Source organism: Aristolochia californica, unplaced genomic scaffold (genome assembly GCF_029961685.1).
Source record: "Aristolochia californica isolate CCGP_79_NKW_82.1479 unplaced genomic scaffold, dmAriCali1.0.hap1 SCAF_2, whole genome shotgun sequence".
Lineage (NCBI taxonomy): Eukaryota > Viridiplantae > Streptophyta > Magnoliopsida > Piperales > Aristolochiaceae > Aristolochia > Aristolochia californica.
Window position 1 is genome coordinate 47,089,193 of NW_027181881.1, and position 13,156 is coordinate 47,102,348.

At 36.8% G+C, this 13,156-nt stretch overlaps 3 protein-coding genes across 3 annotated transcripts; all 3 read left to right on the plus strand.

The window, feature by feature from the left end:
- Positions 1 to 412: 412 nt before the first annotated feature.
- LOC137957347 (pectinesterase inhibitor 7-like) lies at positions 413 to 1,321 on the plus strand. Its single transcript, XM_068805109.1, has one exon. It carries the CDS (start codon positions 413 to 415, stop codon positions 1,046 to 1,048), a length of 636 nt encoding a protein of 211 aa, XP_068661210.1. The 3' UTR covers positions 1,049 to 1,321.
- A 2,899-nt stretch (positions 1,322 to 4,220) lies between these two features.
- LOC137957349 (uncharacterized) lies at positions 4,221 to 9,437 on the plus strand. Its single transcript, XM_068805110.1, has 2 exons — positions 4,221 to 4,359; positions 8,405 to 9,437. The coding sequence occupies exon 2, from the start codon at positions 8,516 to 8,518 to the stop codon at positions 9,101 to 9,103; it is 588 nt and encodes a 195-aa protein (XP_068661211.1). The 5' UTR covers positions 4,221 to 4,359; positions 8,405 to 8,515; the 3' UTR covers positions 9,104 to 9,437.
- Positions 9,438 to 11,302: 1,865 nt separating this feature from the next.
- On the plus strand, positions 11,303 to 12,030 carry LOC137957350 (uncharacterized protein At3g17950-like). The gene is made up of 2 exons (XM_068805111.1): positions 11,303 to 11,409; positions 11,512 to 12,030. The coding sequence occupies exons 1-2, from the start codon at positions 11,335 to 11,337 to the stop codon at positions 11,926 to 11,928; spliced, it is 492 nt and encodes a 163-aa protein (XP_068661212.1). The 5' UTR covers positions 11,303 to 11,334; the 3' UTR covers positions 11,929 to 12,030.
- The last annotated feature ends 1,126 nt before the right edge of the window (positions 12,031 to 13,156 follow it).

The window sequence follows — 13,156 nt, forward strand, 5'->3', positions numbered from 1 at the left end:
TGCTTTCGGCAATAATGGTGCACTTGTACAATTCACAAGAACCCTTTTCTGGCCTGCAAATGGGAAGGGAAAAGAAAATAAATTTTTAATTATTATTATTTTAAAAATAGTTAATAAAAAAAATTAGATTATTATTTTATTTTTATAGTTATTTTTGTAAATAATAATGGTGAAATTCTCATTTTGTTTCTTTTTTATTGGATCCAAGTTTAAATTATTTGACTGATTTTAAATTAAAAAAAAAACGGTTAGAAGAAAGGGAGGATTTGACTTATTTTTTGGGAGTTTCCCTGCCGTGGCAAATTAGTAATTTGAGAAAGGTTTGGTTGGATTCAAGTAAATTTGGTTGGCGAGCGCGACTATATGAGGCAGTTGATACCGCCATTGCTTTTCCAAATCGAATCGAGAGAAAATGGGCGCAGCGAATGGAGTCATCGCCGGAGCTCTCTTTGTTGTGTTATGTTTCCTCCTTCCGGACACAATTTCGGCAATGCTACCGGCTCAAAGGCCCGCACTGTCGCCGGAATCGGCCAACAGAGTGAATTATTCGAGCAGTGAATTCATCAACAACAGTTGCGGGAAGACGGAGTACCCTGATGTGTGCTTGTCCACCCTGAGAGGATACGCGGACACCGTCCACGACAATCCCCGGCAGCTAGCTCAGATGGCCATCTCCGTGACCCTCCGCCGCTCTCGCCGCGCCTCTGCCTACGTGTCCTACGTCATCCACTCCAATACAGTGAACGACCATTACGTGCAGGAGGTGCTGGGCGACTGCCAGGACACCCTCGGGAACGCCGTGGACGAGATTAAGGACTCGCTGGGAGAGTTGAGGAAGATGACGGACCCCGGAAGCGGGGAATTCAAGTTCCAACTGAGCAACGCGCAGACGTGGATGAGCGCGGCGCTGTCGAACGTGGATACGTGCAGCGACGAGTTCGACAAGGTGCAGGCCAGCCAGCTCAAGTCGAACGTCGTCGACAGGGTGAAACGGATGCGCACGGTGACCGCCAACGCCCTCGCCCTCGTCAACCTCTGCGCTGCTTAATCACAATCGATCGTCTAAATCTCGACTCTCCCATAGTTTGGAAGCCCTGAAAGAATCGGGTAGGGAAAAAAACGATATGCATATAAGGTTCGACGAGGTATTGAAGCGAGTCCTCTGTTCAAACGGGATCTTAAAATCTAAGTTTGCAGATTTCCATTCTTCTCGTCTAAATTTATTAAATTGATAGTCATGGGCATTTTTGTTCGTTAATCTGTAATAGCTGTCCTTTACGCTCTTAAACATCATTGGCGAGATTCCGTATTTTTTTTACACAAAAAATCGCCCAAATACGCATGTGTAGCCATCTAGACCGTCAAAAAAGTATCACTGTCCGCCTAATGGTGGGCCCGCCTCACGTGCATCCAACAACAGACCCCACAGCCGACGAGATACCAAAATAGGCGATTAACCACCCCACCGCCTATGATACTAAAAGTACTTAAATACCCATGTAATAATATAAGCTTTATGCAGGTGGTAGTGGTTGGTGGGGCAAACCGAGATGTCGTTACCATCATGAACTTATTTTAATTAAAAATGGATTTTTATGATATTACCCAACCTTTTAAACTTATTTGCAAAAATACCTTGACCGGGACAATTAGTTGTGTACCATCAAAAGTGACAAGTCATGACACATCATCGATTATGAATTGAACTATACATTAACTGACACGTCGACTTCAAGACGCATCATCATCTACAACATCATAAAATTACACAAAAACCCCACCCCAAAGGTCAGTTTAAAATATTATGTGGCAAACCGTCGTCATCCATGCAGAACTTATTATTATCGATTTAAAATATTTATTAATTAAAAATTAATTATTAACTTACTTTAGAGTTTAAAAATAAAATTTATTGATACATTTTTTATTGCCTCATATTTATGAATTATAAAAAATAAATATAAGTAGATTAATTAATTTAAAATCTTACTCTTACCTATTTAACACATTTTATTATCAATTTAAAATAAATATTAATTAAAAAATATTTGAAAAATTATTATAGAGTTTAAAAATCAAATTTATCGGTACATATTTTATTACCTTATATTTAAAAATAAAAAATAAAATAAATATATTAATTAATTAAAAAATCTTACTCTTACCTATTTAACACCTTTTATTATTGATTTAAAATATTTATTAATTCAAAATATATTTTAAATTTTGATTAAAGAGTTTATAAATAAATTTATAGGTACACTTTTTATTATCTTATATTTATAATAATAAAATATAAAATAAATATATTAATTAATAAAAAAATTGTTCCTATTTTACACCTTTTATTATCGATTTAAAACATTTTATTATTTTAAAATAATTAGTAAATTTTTTTATAGTTTTCAAAAATATTTTTTTGTCGGAAAGCATTTCATTAAATATAATTAATATTTAAAAAATATATATTTTTTTAATAAATTAAAGTTAATGAAAAGTATTATGACAAAAAAGATTTTTGAAAACTATAAAAAAAAATTACTAATTATTTTTTTAAGTTAGAAAATGCATTCTAGCTTCTCTATTCTTCTCTATTCAACTCTTAAATGTTTAAGTAAGTTTCTTTGATGCTTCTCTCCTTACCATGTTTATGCCCTTTATCTATTCTTTCCTATCCTAAAAAAGGAAACGCGGTTTATTTCAGCTCAAACTCCTTTCCAATTGGGATTCTATCGGTAACCTCGGCCCCTATATATATATATAACACTCACACTCATTTGTTCACTACTCCACTCTCAACCTTCTCTCAAATTCTCCATCACTGCCATGTCCAAGAAGCGCCTGAAGTTAGTTACAAAAATATTTCCAACTACTTAAGAAGCCCATTGTGCATCGCAAGTGCTTCAAGGGATTAATGTTGCGCCTGTCGCTTCTTGGAAACTACCGTCCTGTATACTTTCTCCTATCATCCAACATATTAATCGCCCAAAGTTTTTTTCTATGGATTGCTACAATGATCACCAAGTCTAATTGAAGAACTGTTTTGTTGACACCATAAAAAGGGCTCAAGAAAAACTTCGTGAGGTAGCCGAAACTAGGAAGAACATTCAGCCCAAAGGAGTTTGTTTGCTTGCTAAATAGACATTCTATGAAGATCGTGTTTATGGTTAGATATTAGGTTCTTGATGATAACTTCATTTGTAAACAGAACAGTTGTATTTAATTGAAATGAGAATGGTGTTTATATTATAATATATATATAATATTTGAGAAAGATATAGGATATGAATGTCTATCACACAATCTCCACTCCTAATAACGAAATGAAAATATCTCTCTAGTGATTTGATTAATAAGTATTTGATTCCAAAAAATAGTAAAAAATTAAATAACAATTGAAAGGAAAAATGAGATGAATCAAATTATTTTTTTAAAACAAAATTTGGGTAAAAAAATGACAAAAAATTGAACTAAAAGTTAATCGGATAGGCAGAATGGGTCAGATTTGTTATGTAGATCACACGTAAGATCCGGATTCATAAGGTGGATGCACCGTGGATATAGGTAGCAAATACAATATGATAATCAAATTTATTAGCTAATTATCGACATGGATATGAAAATTATGCAGCTGGCATGGTTCAACCCCTAGACTCAAACAAACCTTATAAGAAAAATTACAATTATTACATTTTTTACCAAGAAAATAGAGAAAATGGTAGGATTCTAATTCTGTTTCAAATCCATACTTCAATTTAAAATAAAAAATATATGATTTTGTAAAATAGAAACTTTTTAAAATATTTTCTTCGTCGATGAAAAATCTAAAATTAATAACTCGAAAGAGAGCATAACATACATGATAAAAAAAACACTTGTGCAAAAATGATCAAATTACAAAATCAGACATTGATATATAGAAATGAAATTGTGAAGAACAAAAAACACAAAAAAAAATTATGCAGTTTGGCCCTATGAGCCTAATTCACTGTATGAGTGAGAGACAATTTCTATTCAATTATGATGGTTTTTTACATCAATATAAAGCCTCTAGATAGTCCTTCCTAATTTTAAGAGTAACAATATTTGAGTGTGCGAAGCCCTTCCGGTTTGACCAATGGTTTCTCTGAGTAATTTGGGCTTTTGACCTCCTTAGGGTTAAGATAACCTATTTTAATATAACTGTATTGCTTTGTTTATTACGAAATTACCAGCTCACTCGACCTAGCGGAGCGGGTGCGCGAAACTCTTCCACCGGAGAGCTAGACCCGAAACTCAGGCCACCTCTTTTTGAACACTCAGATGACGCTCTCTCAGAGGCGACCTCGACGCCAAGCTCCTCTTCTGGCGTTGTAACTGGTATCTTCCTCTCTTCTCGTAACACCTCCCTTTTCCATATTCTATCTCTTTCATTTTTCCATTCTTTCTCGAATTCGTTTCTTTCTGTCTCTGGTGTATTCATGCCTCCTTATTTGTATTCCATGTTTCCCCTTGTTTTCTATAAAATCACTTATTTTCTCGTTTTAGCGTCCTTAGGTCTTATTTACGTAGGAATGGTTTTTATATTTTCTATAGAAGATTAAAGCAGCTCTCCTTCTGAAGACCGCGGAAGATGCTGTGTTTCAATCTCCCATTTTTTCTATAAACATAATCCAGACGAAACCTTCGTTAAAATTTGAGAGTGATCCAAGTCACTGACTGCCGACTGGCCATTTTGGACGTCAAAGTTCTGCACTATTTCTTGTTTTTGACCTAGATCGGTGGGTCGAACGATCTCTTCCTAGTCTTAGATTAATCAAGGTCGGTGTGTTGATTATCAATTTTAATTGTTTCAATTCTTTTCGGAGTTTAACCTTGGTCTGCAACTTGTTCCGATATGTGATTGGTAAGAGAAATTCAGTGGTTAATGTAAACACTTTGTTTTAAAGTTTAAATTTGGTTTGGCTCTTCTTCTTTAGGCATTTGGAGATGAAATTTCTCAGAAGTATGAAAACCAATAATTTTCTGATATTCAGATGCCTCCTGCTTTCTATTCTTAAAGTGAAAAAAGGTTTTGTTGCAGTCGCTTTCCAAGCGATCACTTTTAATAAATTTCGGTTGAAGAGTAGTGGTTGAAATGATTAGAGAGCTTTTGGAACTGAGAATTTGACAGATGGTACATTTTTTATGGTGCATTTGAAGAACCAAATCATGCATTTTGTATATTGGTTGATGATTATTATCATTGAAGCTTCTACAGGGAATTTCCTAATCTTAGTACCAGCTACATTGTTTATGTGTTTTGCTAATTGCATAGAGTTTTCGTCACATGCTACAGCTCTCTTAACTGATTTTTTGTTTTCTTGGCTGTTGTTCATTATGGTTGTGGACTTAAATTGATACAATTTACTCAAAACACATGTAAGGCACATATTGAATCTCATAAATGTTTCTCTTAGCTAAATGCACAATGCCAATGTTGTAGAAAGCTAAACATATATGCAAAAGAATTGGAGCATCAGGGCTGATGAATCTCATTCAGATGGATGATTCTGATGGCAAACATTATACGATTGCTGAAATTGGGTTACCAAATGTACCTGGAGAAAAATATGAAAAGTTACATTTGTGTGATATTTGGATGGACGATTAAATTCCAGACATCTCTAAAATTACGAACATTGCAGTATAGAAAATCGAAAAAACAGACAAAGTAAACATTTTATGGGGTAAGAAAATCCCCTTCTTCTTTCTTTCAGCCTTTCTTGTTCTATTTTACCGTTTCTGCTAAAACTGTGATTATTCAAAGCAGAGGAGGAAAGTGGAAAACTTGAGACAAATAAGAATAACATTGTAAAGTCCAGCTGTGCCTTTATGTAGATTCTGTGCAAAATAGAGACTTAAATATATAAAAAAAATCCTACTTTTTTTATTCTTTTCAAAATCTTTCTATGCCTTGCCATTTCAAGAGAAAAAAATTTCTATGCCTTTTTTTCCTGTTTTACACTTCTCAGGCCGAGTGATCTTTTTGTTTTATTGGGCCTAGGCATGGGAGGGGATGTTAGGGGGTGACAGTCCCATTCAGGCTATGAGTTTGGAGGATCCTCAGTGCCCTCCTTGCTTTGGATCTTGGGTTGAAATTGGCTCAGCTTTTTTATTTGCTTTTGGAACAGTCACCTGGTTTGCAATTGGGTAGAATAAGGAAGTATAGAAGCAACATCTTTCTTATTTATTTGTTATAATCTGGGACTTTATAAGGTTCTAGCATGAATATGAGTGTTGGGGACTATAATCTCTGCTACAATGTCTTTTTGTTTTTTCTCAAAAAAAACCTCTTTTTAGTCCAAGTCTTCTAATTTATACTTTCTAGGTTATTCAAAGACTTCAACTGTGTTTTACTTACTGTGAGTTCCTAGTACTTTTTTAAAGTATGTGCTTAGCTATTAGGGATTAGTGTAGGGTAACATTTCCTTTTCCAATTGGGATTCCTGTTTGGACTAATTTTGTTTTCCTCTATGTATTGGTCTTGTTTGAGTCTTACTTCAGTTCATTCTCAAAAGAAAACTACTCTTACTTTAGTTGATCCATGTAATACTGGGCTGGTAACGTAAATGGCAGACCAGTGGGGCTATGCAGAATTAAGGAGACAAGCTAGTTTATGGCTTTTGAGAGGTTTTTCCACTTTCTTGTAATATTTCCTGTTGGTACAGATTTAAGATCGTCTACTTCAGTCTCTGTTTCTTCGTGTTAAATTCTTGTTACTCTTTCGTTATAACAGATTCTGTTTGGCCATAGAGTGAAGCATTAAAATAGAAAGGTTACGGATTGGTTTAAGGGCATTAAGTATCATTTGTTGTCAGATATATGTTTACAGCTAGACATAAATATAGAAGCATGGTTTTTTTTGTACAATTTTCATGTGGTTAGTGAATTTTTTATTTTTAATTCTTATGTTGATATTTTGAGAACTGAAAGCTCAATTACTGCATCTTTTTGAAATAACCTGGAACCAGCACTTTATGTGTATATAAAAATTATTCCTGAAGCCAAATATACAGTTGGCAGTCCCAGCAAATTATCAAATCTATGGACTTGAGTGCCTTGCACAAACATTACTTCTGTGGAGAACTCTAGCACAGGAGCACAACTAATCATTAGTGTTGAGAATCTTTTGATGGGTCTGTTTTGCTTCAATATTTTGACAGCCATGTTGTTCTTAAGATATGTCAGATGGTTCTGTTTTGGTTCAATATTTTGACAGCCATGTTTTTCTTAAAATATGTTTGATAGGTCTGTTTTGGTTCAATGTTTTGACAGCCATGTTTTCTTAAAATATGTCTGATGGGTCTTTTTGGTTCAGTATTTTGTCAGAAATATTTTCTTAAAACATGTATAAATCAATTGGACTTACCAAGGGAAGGGGCTGCATAGCAAATGACTTTTCTTGCTATCTATTTTTTGAATGCTTACCATGCAATTGCATCAGTCTTCCAATTCACCAATTCGTTACTCTTTGCACGAATGATTGTTGTGTCCAAACTCATGATTTTTATGAAGTCCAACAATGGCTGCTGCCATTTGCAGCAACCAGATTCAGACAACAAAGTTGGTTTCTGTCCTAAAGCTTAGTTTTGAAGTGCAAAATGCCAAGCCAAAGTTGGGAGGTTTCTTTCCAACTAATAAACAGAGGATCTTTTTAAGCCCAAAGCAATGTTGGATTGTTCTCGCACATAAAACAAGTCTCAATTTCATACAAATAGCCTCAGATGTGGAGGACATGGACAATTATACACAGGTGGACTTTTTTTCCCACCAACACTTGCCCTCACCTCTAGGCCTAAATTGATGATCTTGAATAGCACGAGCCACAGAGAACAAACACTGAATTCATGCAGAATACAAACACAGGGTTTGGTTCTTCCGAAAATGACTTGCTGAAGTTAAAATGTCTCTTCCCAACTAATAAGCATAGGGTATTTTAAAATCCAAACCCATATAAATTCTGCCACACGCATCTCTTGCTCTCAGATCACTAGCCTGTATGTGGAACGCATGTACAACTATAGATTGGTGGATCTTTTTTACCCACCCATACTTTCAAACTCCAAGTGCATATGAAGCTCATGTCTATGGTCTAGGATAATTTTTTCCTTTTCTTTTAGTAGATTGAATTTGAAGAAGGAAACCTCGATGCTGGGTTTAGTAAGAAATGAAGTGCATTACAGGATTCTCATCTGAATCAATGGTCATAGAGTATCTGATTAGATGTATGCATGACTCTCTTTTTTTTTAGTACTGTTGGCTTTAATTGCTAGTTTGCAATACATTGATTTGATTTGTCCATGTGCTGCTGGAATTTTTCTCAGCTCTAGTATAGAGACTGTTGCTTCTGGTAGTTATTAATTCATTGTTTTCCTTTTCACAGGTGGCACTCTATTGAAGCATCACAAAATTCACATACTCATACAACCAGTTTGTGATATTCTGCACACAAGTAACTTTATCCAATTACACTATATGTTTGAACAAGAAAGACATGAAATCTCTAGCATTTTTAAGAGCAATCTGTAATTCTGTTTGTTTGGCTACTAAGACCAAGAATTCTCTTCAATGTCGTCAACTTCACCTTGATTATGTTCCAAGGGATCCAAAAGCCAAGCCTAAAAGGTATAAATACCCACCAGTATATGATCCATATGGTCCGCGACCGCCTCCTTCTGATAAGATCGTCCTGCTTGCTGAGCAAATTGCCTCCCTTCCCCCTGAAGAGCTTAAGCAGATAGGCCCCACTCTTAGGGACAAACTTCGACATCCCAAGATGCAAACGATTGCATCTGATGGCATGGGCATGGGTTCTCAAGGTGATGGCGCTGGTGGGTCAACAAAGGCAGAGGAAAAAAAGGCAGAAAAAACAGCTTTTGATGTGAAGTTAGAGAAGTTTGATGCTTCTGCTAAAATTAAGGTGATTAAAGAGGTTAGAGCTTTCACTAGTCTTGGATTGAAGGAGGCAAAAGATTTGGTTGAAAAAGCACCAGTCCTGCTGAAACAAGGGGTCACTAAGGAGGAGGCCAGTGACATTATAGAGAAGATTAAAGTTGCTGGTGGTGTTGCTGTTATGGAGTGAGGAAAATTAGCAACGCAGTTTTAGCACAGAAAGTAACATTGTCTCGGATTTTGCATATCTTGATTTTCTGTTGGCTTTCAAGCTTCATTAGATTCACATAGCAATTTTGATGTGGAGTAGACCTCAGTATGTATGTATGCCTTTTGGTTACATTCACAGGAGAGCAGGTGACATATGGGACACATCACAAGAGGTGACATTATAGAATCTTCTTCCATCCGTATGATTAGCATTAACCAATAAATTATGTAAGAGACTTCACTTCTCATCTCAATAATTGCATCTTTGAAGGTTATCAAAGGACACTACTACGTTAGTTGGTAGTATTGTCTATCGTGGAGAGCGTTGTCTTGTCAATTTGGCTGCCATTGAGTTGATCTAATTTCACTTCTTGACCAGCCTGAATTTACTGAGGATAGAATTATGGTGCAAAGTACTTTCAAACTGTACATTAAACACACACAATTTGATGTGAAGTGTGATCTCACCTATCAATGTTCGCAATCAACTTAGACTCAATTGTCAGTGAGCTTCACATAACACTTACTGAGGAGTAATCAACTTGATTATGTTCGCAATAATTTCTTTAGTTTTGAGAGATTTGAAAAAATAACTGGGTGCTGAACACTAGGTAAAAAATGTCCCTGTGTGCCCAATTCGTGCAACAGGCAGTAGTGATTAGGAAGCCTGCACCCTCTTTCATGTGACAGCCACATGCAAATAGAAAGTATGCATGCATGAGTGGATTCCATGATTGGTAAATATGGGTTCCCCCCAATCATTTCATCCCAAGATAATTAAACTCCGTGTAGCCAATGTCCACGAGAGAAGAGGACCTGACACCATCATTATTAAGCAGCTCACGTAGCCAAAGGTAGTCAAGGGAAAAGCATCTTTACGTGCCCACCAGTCTCAACTTTTCCTAAAGAGGCTGACACTGCTCTCCCACAATTCAACCCTCTGTCCCTTCAATAGGCAAAAGGAATTAATTCCATTGTAAGTCTATGAAAATATGCATTCTATTGACCAATCAAGACTCTGAATTTCAATCCTCGAATCAACCAAGATGAAATTTAATTGAGCTGGTTTTAACTGCCCATCTGTCTGTCTCTGTCTCTGTCTCTGTTTTATAAACCAGAGACTGTTAGAGACTGAATACTGAAACAAAACTCTCAAGTAATCTACTCTTATAAAACCCGTTCATAAATTGGTTGATCGATCATATGCACCAGGAGAAATTCTTCTCTCCCCACATACGAAGGAAATGGAAAAGGGTTCATTTGTGCAGTAAGGGGGAAGACTCCTTAACCTTCACCACCGTTTTAGTAACAAAGGAAGGTGAGCCAGAGCTTTGCTACTCCCTTCCCTTTTTATGTCGTGGGGGGCACCTTCCATCGTCTAAAAATTCTGTATGATAGAGAATAGGTGGGGACTCTTCCCTTCTCCTGCCACTGACGGATGATGGGACCTACTCTCACCCTATCGACAAGAAAAAGGTGAAGCCATGTTTCTCCTTTCTAAATAAGGGTGTCATCTCAAGCCTAAAATTGGAATTAAGCTCAGCCCAGAAATTTTAACCAAACTCGAGCTAAATTCGAACTCCAATTGGCATTTAAAATTTTTTAAAAAATTATAAAATAAATAAAAAAATATTGTAATGAGTTTGGTAACATTGAACTAAAAAATATCACAGAGGAGTCCAAGACTTTGCAACGGAGTATACTAATGTATAATAAAAAAATTAATAGACTTAAAAGAAACAACAAATAATTTCATCAATAGTTTTTATTCCATTAGCAAACAACAACATTAGATGTTGAGAGACCCAAAAAGACTAAACGATTGATCGTCTTTGAGGTATGAGGTAAATAAAAGCAAATATCAACAACTGCAGAGGGTATTGACGAAAACAATTAGAGCATTAAGTCGAGCATTAAAAATATCAAGTTTTGTTTGTTATACTTAAAGGAGCCTTATTTCAAGTTTAAACTCTGAGTTAGGAACAGTTTTTTTACCTAGTTATAACATAATTTTATTTAACTCAGTGGTCAAAACTCAATAGAGGCTGGGAGTAGTTTTGGGGGATTAATTAACATTGTTAAAAGTATAGAAAAAGAGGGGTATTAGCGTCTTTCAATATTCTCATCTCTTTGTAAGTTTTTTAAAGCCCAATGGTGTGAGCAAGTCGATCGCCCTGGAAAACCAGAAAGCTATCAGGAAGTCCCACTGGAATGGATCAAGCGAACGATGTGGTTCCTTCCTCGCCATCAATTTCCTCAGTTTCCTCCTCCGATTTAGACACAGAGGTCCAGTCAGAAATATTATCTTCCATTCGTTCGTTTCCATTTGCATTTTTATGAAGCATTGTTCTCTAGTTAATTACCTCTTTTTTCATTTTGGATGGGCAGTCCACGGGGTCGTTCTTCCACGACCGAAGCACGACGTTGGGAACTCTGATGGGCGTCACGTTTCCGGCTATTTCTGTTCGGGTTTCCTCGCACGGAGAGAACAATGCCGTCGCTGGCGGAGGCAATCCGGCCAGGCGCGAGAGGCCAAGGACGGAGAAGCGGCGAAGTCACGGCCGTCGGTGGTGGAGACTCTGCAGGGAGGAAAGCAGGGCTACTTCGTTGGCCGATTTTCTCGAAATCGAGCGTAGGTTCGGCGACGCGGCGGAACATCGATTCCTGTACGGCGCTGCGCCGGCGGATGGCAACGGGCTATTTGCCAACGGAAGAGTTCTGCCTCCGGTGGGAGCGGCTGCGGCACAGTCGCCGGCGGGAGCGATGTGTAGTATTTCTGGAATTTGTTGCGGCAGTGGAGGGTAAAATTGTAACTATCATTCAGTTCCGAAAGCGTTTTTGTTTTTCTCCTTTCACATTTTCATTTTTTCCCCAACTACACAATACAAGTGTTATGCGTTGCTTCCTCGTGCTGCCGTCTTTTTTCCCGATCACGTGACAGACGATTCCGGGCCGTTGATCTTATCCTCGGGCTGACACTAACAATTCATCTGATTACCTAAAATGCCCTTTACTGAGAGAAGGGGCAATTTTGTCATTTTCTGTCAAAAGTGACGGTAGCTGGCTTAGCTTGTACTCTACGCCTGTCTCACTCTTTGTTGTGCAGTCACTTTAGCCTCCAGATCGGCAGATTAGGCCGGAAAACTTTTCGTCTTGTTCTTGGCAGAACGGCGATATGTCGGAATCCAATATTTCGGGTTAAGCTAAGATATTTTTGTGTATTTTATCGTTCCGCGATAAAATAAAAGCTAATTTTCTGGCTACTCAATGATTACCTCAGCTCTGAAGATTCGGGGATCTGGGCAGCTTTATGCGCCCCGAGAAAAATGTACTTCGTGGATTCGTCCACGATGGATGGGAACCGTTGATCTAACTGCCCGAAATGGGCCGAGTGATAGCAGTGACTCATTTCGTTACAATTTTGATGAATTGAAATCATAATCATTAAAACAAGAACTTCAATGTTTAATCATAACAATTGAGATACGTATTTATGTGAAAATGATGGGAAGAAATTTTCCGAATGATATGATTAATCTCGGTGGAGAGTTGCCGGCAGAGAGACGCAGACTACGGATTTGGATAGGATATTTTAGGAATTTTAGTCATGGGATAATAATTTATTTGAATTTAAATAAAATTTAAATTTTTACTTTATTTTTTATATATATAATAAAATAATAATTAATATAGGCCTATAAATAGAACCCTGTAAATCATCTTTGAATTTGAGTTTATTTTGCAGGGATTAAGGAGGAGCTTTATTGCTTGACTTAGTGGATACCCCTGATTATGGGTTTAAACAATCATGGTCGAAATCTTAATCCAAGTTATCCAGCCCATTTGGCCCAATAGACGGCTCAAAACCAAGTCGACAGATCCATCCGAAGGGACATTTGTTGTACAGGTTTGGACCAGGTTGTGATGGTTTTGGATGTCAAAACCATAGATAATGTAATTTCAAAGCTAGGCTTACAATTATAATCATCCCCCCTCTCCTATGACAAAAGCGTGGCTCAACGTTTTTTGGTCA

Bases quoted from the DNA above. Each gene is read 5' to 3' on its own strand.
- LOC137957350 (XM_068805111.1), top strand. From the start codon at position 11,335: ATGGATCAAGCGAACGATGTGGTTCCTTCCTCGCCATCAATTTCCTCA. The intron at 11,410-11,511 runs GTCCAGTCAGAA...TTGGATGGGCAG, and splicing joins CCTCCGATTTAGACACAGAG to TCCACGGGGTCGTTCTTCCA.
- LOC137957349 (XM_068805110.1), top strand. From the start codon at position 8,516: ATGAAATCTCTAGCATTTTTAAGAGCAATCTGTAATTCTGTTTGTTTG.
- LOC137957347 (XM_068805109.1), top strand. From the start codon at position 413: ATGGGCGCAGCGAATGGAGTCATCGCCGGAGCTCTCTTTGTTGTGTTA.